This window comes from Limulus polyphemus, unplaced genomic scaffold, assembly GCF_000517525.1.
Source record: "Limulus polyphemus unplaced genomic scaffold, Limulus_polyphemus-2.1.2 Scaffold2130, whole genome shotgun sequence".
NCBI classification, from domain to species: domain Eukaryota; kingdom Metazoa; phylum Arthropoda; class Merostomata; order Xiphosura; family Limulidae; genus Limulus; species Limulus polyphemus.
Window position 1 is genome coordinate 63,476 of NW_013667740.1, and position 10,142 is coordinate 73,617.

A 10,142-nucleotide genomic window follows, 5' to 3' on the forward strand; every position below is an offset into this window, starting at 1 on the left:
GCTAACTCTTGGGCTACTCTTTTACCAACAAATAGTGGGATTGACCATCACATTAAAAACATATATACACACACACATACACATTTATATATTAAAATGCCCAAATTAAAGTTTTTATATACTTCCTTTCCAATAAATTTCCCACTTCTTTATATAAAAATTGAAAACGTTAATCCTTTATTACACTGCACCTATATAATAGCAATATCATTTTGGTTCAAATTCATTTTAAATATAATGACTCTGTAGGACACAACAAAATATACACACTTACTTTCAAACTTATCACCTATCTTCTGGCCTTTGTTCAAAACAGAAGCATGGTACTGATCTTGATTCATCATGCTGTGGAGGCCCAAAATTGCTGAAAGAAGAAAAAATAATTTTTATTTCCAAAACCAATTTAAACATGGAGTTATATATTTTAAAACCAATAAATGTCTACAAACTTTCATTTAATAAAAATTACATAAACAAAAATACTATTTGATAATAATGAATGATAATTATTGTGTTTATTTCTGTTTCTTACTTATGTTTAAGGCTTTACACATGTTGTGATTTGACTTAATACTTTGTTTAACGTTAATTTCATAAACTATGGTCTTTTTACATGTATGTTACTTATTTCTGGCTCAAACACTTTAAGAACAGCAAATTTTTGAAGTTATAGGTATTAAAAACGGTGATATTCAACTCACTGCATTTTTTATTTTACAATTTCCAAGCTTTTAAATTTAACAAACATAACTAAATTGCCTAAAATATTCCTTATGTGGACTGTAAATTTCTAAACTTCTAGTGTTTACCCACAAAGCCTTTTGTGAGTGCACATCTTCAGATAATCTAGTTATATCAAGGCTTTGCTTTCATATATGATATGGATTACCAATAAATATACTAACTTTATTAGTTCCTTTATTGTGTTGATGTAATTATTTTGGCAGTTCCTTTTTGCTTTATAAAAAAATTTTTTATTGGAATTTGAAACTATGGAATCTTACATTGGACTTCATCAAGGTGTGAGCTTAGATATTAGTGTTTTGTTTGTTTGTAATTAAGCACAAAGCTACACAATGGGCTATCTGAAACCCGGATTCTAGCGTTGTAAGTCCGCAGACATACCGCTGTGCCACTGGGGGATAGTGTTTCGTTTTTTAATCAATTGTACATAATTTATAAATGGACTACAAAGGTATGTTTTATAAATACAATATAGTGATATAACTACTATTAACCACATTTTGCAATGAGTGATTTGATAAAGGTGAAAATATCTTTTATACACGTGATTCTGTTTATCACTTGTATGAAGTGCTAGTAGAAAGTTATGTTTCCTGAATAACCATTTATGATCAGGTTAATGATTAGGCAATTTAATGATAAAATTTTTAACATTTTTTAAATGATTAGATTAGAATAATTATTTTCAAGCACTTTTCCAGACCCTTTATAGAAGAAATACCCTCATTTTCAAGAGCTTTCAAGACTAAAAATCAAGGCTTTGTGAAACCTGGATTTCAGATCAATGGTTTGGTTTATTTTGAATTTCAAGCAAAGCTACACGAGGGTTATCTGCACTAGCTGTAGTGATTTAGTAGTGATAGACTAGAGCAGTGATTCCCAACCTGTGGTTCCCAGACCCCTGGGGGTCCGTGAAGATAATACCATCTCATTAAACAAGCAAGTTTTTTAATTCTGCTGTTCTTTTAATTGCACACTCAGTTATAAATGTCTTTTATTTGATAGTGAAAAATAGAAAAAGAAGTTAATTATTAGTAAGAAAAACAGTTTGTTGGGTAGATGGAATCCTTCAAAAACCATGGGTTCCGTAGGAAAAAATAAAAGAGGGTCCTTGGTGGTGAAAAGATTGGAAACCGCCAGACTAGAGGGAAGGTAGGTAGTCAAGACCACCAACTGCCAACTCTTGAGCTACTCTTTTACCAATGAAAAGTGGGACTGACTGCTACATTATAACACCTCCACAGCTGAAAAGTGAACATGTTCGGAGTAACAGGGATTAGAACCCTCAACCCACAGATTGCGAGTTGAGCACCCTAATCATCAGGTCATGCCAGGCCCAAATCAAATGTTACAAGCTTGTTGCATAATGGCATATTATGTCATGCATTTTTTTATTCAGATATCTAACTGAAATTAAAAAATGTTCAATGGTTATATTCTATATTTGAAGTGACTGTATTTCAGATAATGTCATTTCTGAGTTATTAATTTTTATGAAAGCAAATACAAAAGTGTTGAATTAAAGCCACAGGCGGAAAATGGTTAAAGTCATAAAAATGAAATAATAATATTAAATACTACTGCATAACATTACGTATATCTATTTAAGAGTAAACATATTTTTATAAAATTTAAGACCACTGTTAATGAAACTTATTCTTTACCATGTAATACTGTTTGTATATTAACAAAATGTGTTTACCAGCCAAGTCAACTAGTTCAGCTTCTGATGCCCCTGCAAGAGCTTGTTCATAGTCAAGATCAAGGTCAAGTTCAACTTCAATTTCATCCTCCTCTTGGGATCTAGGCCTCTCCTTTGGAATCCATACCTTACCTGTAATTTAAATGAAAACAATACACAAAATGTATAAAGGTAGTAAAAGTTAAGAGAAAAGTATCAATTATCACAGTATTTTTTATGAATCAATTTTACATGTATGTATTGAAACCTTTCCAGACTGCAAAGCACATTTCAGGTGTTGAGTGCTCATCTGCATACCAAATATGAAAATTTAAGAAAAATAATAACTATAACTTTATTTCAGCAAATTTCTAATCAAAAAGTTTTAGAATTGATCTTGTGTCATTTCTGAACATTTACTTAAAGTAATTTACACAGAAAGATGAAAAGAAAAATGTTTGTACAGCATCCTGTAAATAACACACTTGATATTTTAAGAATTTTTCTGCCCATCCCGAAGCATAGGTTTATATTTGTTAAGAAACTATCATCCCTTTAAAGTTTAAATATTCATATTTTGTTTCTAACTGATTTTCCTTCAATTCCACTAGTTTTGTTAGTACAGCCTTTCATGTCCACTTCTTATGATCTCGTGATATTTGATCTTAACTATTAATGAATAGGGTTCCTGCATCCATGTGGAAATGAAATTTCATAGCTTCCTGGTGACCATTTTTAGAAATTACAGGTTAAAGGACTATTTTTTTTTACATTTTTGAAGATCAAAAATTATAAATTATATTATATAACCCTAAGTTACACAAATGTACAAAGTGCAATCCACAGAAATATTTGAGGTTTGAAACATAAGTATTTATTTATATTTTTAGAGAACTAATGATATATATTTTAATACAAAGTTGATTTGTTTTGTTTAATCATGAATTCAGTCTGTGTTTTATTTTTGATCAAGGAAATCTTGAATTCTTGCTTAAAGAAAATTATTTACCTCGTTTTACACCAGCTTCGTAAGGTTTATGTTCTGGCCAATCCTCCTGTTCTTTGGCACGTGTTTCTAAATATTCTAGCAGTTTCTTTCTATTTAACGGCCCTGTAGGAGCTTTAGTTGTTTGGTCTTTGCAACGCTGGCTAGGAGGTAGTAAAGAATCCTACAGACAAAAAAAGTTAATATCTTAACACAATAGAAACTGAAGAATGAACTACAGTTCTAGGAATGAATAAAATATTAGAAAAATTAAATAAAACTAAATATGAGCTTGAAGACAAAAACATGTCAATACTACTAACAATCAAGTCACATACATTCAAGTTTTATAAGTATAAAACATCACTCAGTAACCGTGCTCCAAATTTATGACAAAATCAAAATATCAAGAACAAATATTCAATTAATAATCTATTCTATGTACTCTGTTAAATTTTTGGATAAGGTACAAAGTAAATGAGTAAATGTATAATAACAAATTTTTAAATTTTATAAACCCAAGTAGGAATCGATATATACATAACCTAGCTAGCTATAGCAATATAGAAAATTTTAATACTACAAAAAGTATAACTGAAGAACAAGATTTATCTGTGTGCTTAAGTAAAAATATTATTTGACTTGTCAGCAAAACTAAAGATATACTTGATCCAGTCACACATGTTCACGCATCTAGAAAGTATGCGATCTTCCAATGTATACAAGGGACACACATATAGAACCACTAGAATTAAAACAGTTTTTGAACTACTTTTAAACTAAAATAACTACCCAAACGAATGTACTGTATTTTCAGGATAAAAAAGCAAGATGATCATATTTTACATGTACACACAGAATAATGTCTACATTATTCATCCCTCTGCCAAGCATTGATGTAATACATTTATAGAGGTTCAGCATGACTAACCACATGCACAAAAAAAAAAAAACTAAATTGAATCTTCCAATATTCCATTATGTTAGACACTGATAATACCTTATTTTCAGCACGAGAGATTAAGTTTTTTGTGATGAACATAAAAAACTGAGGTTTGTACTGTGATAAATAAGTGGAAAACTAAGACTATCTTTCTAAATGTTATCAAAATCAGGAAAAACAAAAAATGTTCAAAATTCTGTCATTTTGATGAGAGCATTTTTTTTTATTAAAGACTTTATTTAAAATAGGTTACACGTCTGTTCTGTTTCAATGAACATGTGCTTAGATGTGCTATTTAAAGTATTGTATTAATACTAATATTTTGGAACCTTCCTAAGGGTCAGCCATATGGACAGAATTCAACTATATCATTAATTATAGTTGCTATTTGAAGCAAACTAGGCTTAATGCTGTGCATATGAGCATAACATAAACAAAAAATTGTGGCTGATAAAATCCATGCTTTCCACTTTTAAATATAGTTTCCAATTAAAAACCAATTCTATTCCCACCCTGAGATAATGTTTTCTAAAAATTAAAAGCTTTACTCATTTTTGGGGAAGTTTATAAGCTATATGTTAAAATTTATGACCATGCTTACACTTGTAAACAAACTATGTTAGTTTTCAACTGAAAAACTTCATTCCAAATCTATTAACAAGGGTAGATCCAAGAAAAATGTTGCATTTATCATATTAACTTTTAATATTTTCCTTGTTGTTTTTAATTTACAGTTTTACAAAATTAAAAATATTCATGACATGAAGTAACAAGTTTTCCCAGTATGTTCTTAAACTGTAAGCTCACCATGAATTAAAATGATAGTTTACTTTGTGTTGTTAAGTATCAATGATCATACAAAACTTACATCAGGATCAACTTCATTGCTCAGTTGCTCTAGTTCTTCAGGGGTAAGCTTAGCCAAAAGATCATCTATATCTAGGTCATCATAATCCTTTAGATCTTTTCCAAACAACTTTGTAGTCATTTTAACTCTGTAAAAAGATAAGAGTTAGCCTAAGTACTTTTCTCAACTTTTTTAAGTCAATTGTGCTTATAGTTATATTTACTACTTATACACAGCAAAATATTTTACAAGATCTGACAATATATTTTAAAAAAATATATGCAATTACAAAAACTTGTAAGCAATATTAAATTTTCAATTCAGTGAAAGTGGAAAAACCATAATTACTTCTAAAGCAATGGAAAACTTGGGTGAAATACTGAGATAACAAAAATCTTCTTCTGAAACTATACTGTTTTAATCTGCAGACACTTTACGGAATTTTTAAGAATGTATTCCTTCATATTTTAGTGTGTCAACATGGGTATGCAATATTGTGATACTACATCACACATACTTGATAAGCAAATGATAAACTAAAATTTCTCCTGACATTTCTTTATCACCGCTAGACAAACAGTTTCACAGTCCTTATTAAGATAACTTATAAATTGTTTACATTATAAGTATTATTAAAATATGTTAAATATTTTCATTTCTGAATATATGATTATTATTGGAATCATTATTAAAATTCTTACAAAGTAATAACAAATATTTTATAATAATATCAATATACATCAAAACTTATGAGCTACACATTAACCAATAATTTTAATTCTTTAATACATTTTGAAATACAAACTATCTTAATGCATTTATTTGCTTTCTCAAGCTCAATGAAAATCTAAACTCTAAAGCCTCGATGTACTTTAAAACAACTGTATGTTAAATCATTACCTTTTCTTATTAAAAACAAATGTAATGAATTAAAATATATACATAAGAAAATTATAGTACAGATATAAAATGTCAAGCAGATGGCTGTTGCACAATTCAAATTTACATATTACTTCAAATTTCTTTAAACATTTTCCCTCACCAATTTTTTTTTTACTGTCTTTTCAGAAAGTGATTGGAGTTTAATTTTAGTTTGTAGTTTACTTTTGACTATCATAAATACATTTATCAAACTGCACATAAGTTAGTTGTTGCAAAAACTATTAGGACACTACAGTGTAGAATGAATAACACATTAACATATTTCACAAGTTCTCCATTTAGATTTAGAGAAAAAACAAAAATATTACTACACGTACCTTTTACAGTTTAAACTATTTTGAACAACAGTTTTAATTATGTATATGCCTACACTACTCTGTGTATTTTTCAAATGTATTTTTAGTACATATTTTAGTAACTATACACCATTTAACAATACATATTTAATCTCTCTTAATCGTGTAGCATATACAGAGTTAAAAAACAAATACACATAAGAATATACTATTTAATAATGTTACATTTCTACTTCAATTTATAATGAACTTATTTTTACATTGTTTGGTACAGCATAAGAGAAGTTTGCTTGGCTGTAGGAAACATACATATCCATGGTCAAAAATACTCAAGAATCATCAGAAGCTGTATTTAAACAAAAGTTTTTATCTATATCTAGCTTTAAGATGTCACTGAGATACAGTAAATTTAGGTTAAGCAAGTATTGCCTTGAAGTATCACTTTTTATTTGTTACAATCAACAAAGTCCTATTTCTGCAGTTATATTTTACTATTTGCAAAATTATTTTCACATGCAGAAAACTTAAAACCATTATGGTATAGATATGTAAGGTATAAAATGATTTATCACTTATGATGTTATTTTGTATTACTTGCATACAATAGTTCTCCTTTTTCTTGTAGATAATTCAGGGGGTCATTGGTTAAGGATCAAGTTTTCTTTGTGACATTATCACAGTGACATACCTAAGATAACACTAAGGATCTAAATGGGAATAAGTCCTTTCCCTGTTATAAATATTTAAGTTAAACTTACTGTCAGTATGATGTACTTACAATATATATGGATGTCTTGTTGGAAAACTTGCAACACTTACTACACATACAAGTACTCAGTGATTCATACATACATATATGACTTATTTAAAACAAGGACTAAGAAATATATAATATTAATTTACTTTAAATCCAAAAACACATCACGGTACACTGATTCTTAATTTTGGACATTAGTAATGCATGACTAACAATACAATGTACATGTCATTGCACTTCATGCCAGAATGATTCAGATGAAGTCATTAACATAAAATTTAGCTGTTCACAAATGTACATACTTGAACATAAGGAGTCATAAACTTACTTTTGTAAAACACTTGTGTTTGTCAAAAAAACACAGAAAAATTGTATTTCAGACATTATTTTCTATTGTGAAATCTTGATCTAGAACAATTTAATTTTCAAGCAGCATTACTTACAATTATGAAGAGTTATCACAAGGTATTTCTTGATAACGTCCCTTTTTCTTTAGCAAAAGAAATACAAAAAATACTGTTTATGATGAAAATATACAAGCTCACATTAGATATAAAACCTTAAACCATATTCAGGTGAGGATTACAGTTGGGAACAATGTCAGCTGTCACAAGCCCAACCCAGCTGATAACACAGACTGTCACCCAATGGAAAATTAAATGAATGTTATATAATGTGAGCTTATATTACAACACACACCACCAAAAACAGGAGAAAACCTGAGCACTTATATCAGCTGGAAAACTGAATAGCCTCAAAATCTGTGTGTGCGTGTGTGTGTGTGTGTATATACCAAAAAAACTACACAAAACTTTGTTTTCTTGTAAGAAACCAAGGTAAAGAGCTAGTCTAATGATCTAGAGATAAGAAACAACAACAAAATTAATACAACTACATTTATTTAAGTTTAAATTTCTTTATCTTTTATACTAACTGTTTAAGAGTTTTTGTAATAAATCTTCAATGAAGCACTTATTAAAGGCTTCCTAAATGTCAACAATCAAAACATCTACCAGAATACTGTAATCTCAAAACACAGAAGTCCCAAAATTTATTGAGATAGTAAAATACTTTTATAAAACCATTTTGAGCAGAAGTATGGAATATTTGTAAATGAATTCTTATCCAAGGAATAAAATGTTCAGAAAAATCTACTTGTTCCTTCTTGAAAATCTTCTTGTTATCTCCCTATCACATAAAACGTGTAAAAAATTAACATAGCTTTTAGGATTTTGCTTTTATTTATATATAATTATAAATATATCTATATGACATGTTTGGAAGCAAAATGCTATATATTCAATTTTGCCATTTTGAGAAAGTCAGCTTTTTTCTGAAGCAAAAAAAAATACTATGCAATTAGAAGTGTAGTAGTTATCAAATAAAGCCATTAAAAATCATTTATTACATGAAACCCTAAAAAATTCTAGCTATTATTTCAAATTTTTACAAAACTTCTTGTCAAAGGAACAAAATGCCAGAAAAAAAATCTATAAGTCCTCTTCAAATTTTATAGAATCTATCTTGCTAATTTTGTATATATAGGTATTTCTAATTTTAGGCAAAATGCTGCTTATCCATCAATGCAGTGCCATTGTCAGCTCAGTTTTATTTGGAATGGTGTATATACCACGTTTTGCATGCAAGCTCTTCACTTATCATTATATTTGTTCATACATTTTATGATTTTTAATATTTAGTCATTAGAAGTACAGTGCAGTATATTGTAGAATACTCCACATAGATACTAATAAAAGAAATCATGGTTCACATTGATGCTGCCACAATATATACATAACCCCACCCAATTTATTTACAGCTAGTGTACATACACTATTGTTAATAATTATTATGCTACTGATGCAGTGTCAGATTGACAAAATGACTCAAATCAGACTAACTTCTTGTTTGCCCTCCCATTTTGAATTAAGTTAAGCGCTCTTGGCATTATTATTAGTATTAAATAGTTGTATTGGTATTACTATCATTACCACTGGTTGTAGCAGTAGTAGTAGTGTCCTACTTACTACTACTAGTACTACTTGCAGTTAACTTCAGTGTGTAGACCCTACGTAGAATCGTAAAATTAAAAAAACCACTGGTGACTTTTTTGTGCTAATATTTAGTTCTATCTTCTAAAAGAGTTTTAAAAATAGGAAATAAATACAAAAAATGTGAATTAAAATTAAATAAATGTGCGATATCCTAACCTCTATCGTCTGTCTTAACGGATCGTAAGACCAAATTCTATATTACAGCCAGCACCACTCTACTTCTCTAGCCACCTACTTTAACCACACCTCATTCACCCAGTCATTGATCGCTGACTCTCAAACAGTCTCAGTTACAGATATACAGCACAATACCCTAAGAGACAGTAAAAGATCTCGTACTTTCTCACAGTGACAAGAACAATAACTACTTAAAATAAAAAAATAAATATTTATTAAGCAAAACTAAAGACTACATTTAATATGTACGAATATATTGTTCAAAAAATACAATAGACGTGTGAATATATATGTATAATAAAGCTATTATAAATAATGTATGGACATAGCTTATTTTCTTAAGAAAAACGTATTTGTGTTAGTTTTTGGTAAACAAACAAACAAAAAGACCAAACTTATCCTTTTTATTGTCCCCCAGTAGGTCAAGGGTAAGTTAATGAATTTAAAACCCTAAAATCCGGGGTACGATTCTATGCGGTGGACAGAACATAAATAGTCCATTTGTAGATTTGTAGTAGAAAACAGTAAAAAAAAAAAATTATCATAGGTTAATAGTTGAAAAGAATCCTTCACATTATCATTAAAACTTAAGTACCAACTAATATCTCACAATAAATATCCTAAACAGCGACTTTTACCGTTTTAAAGTGTCATTTGTTTTACTATACTAGAAGTTTGAAAAGCTTTGATTAAAAAAAATGATTCATTTATTTCCT

At 28.9% G+C, this 10,142-nt stretch overlaps 1 protein-coding gene across 1 annotated transcript in view; it reads right to left on the bottom strand.

The window, feature by feature from the left end:
- LOC106466036 (tropomodulin-like) overlaps positions 1-9,545 on the bottom strand; it is a 26,177-nt gene extending 16,632 nt beyond the window's left edge. Inside the window, exons 1-5 of the mRNA XM_013926281.2 lie at positions 9,406-9,545; positions 5,222-5,348; positions 3,435-3,594; positions 2,447-2,578; positions 275-364 (exon numbers count right to left, since the gene is read on the bottom strand). Of these exons, the coding sequence (XP_013781735.1) occupies positions 275-364; positions 2,447-2,578; positions 3,435-3,594; positions 5,222-5,341 (502 nt within the window). The 5' untranslated portion in view covers positions 5,342-5,348; positions 9,406-9,545. The remainder of the gene's footprint in view (positions 1-274; positions 365-2,446; positions 2,579-3,434; positions 3,595-5,221; positions 5,349-9,405) is intronic.
- Between the last annotated feature and the right edge of the window lie 597 nt (positions 9,546-10,142).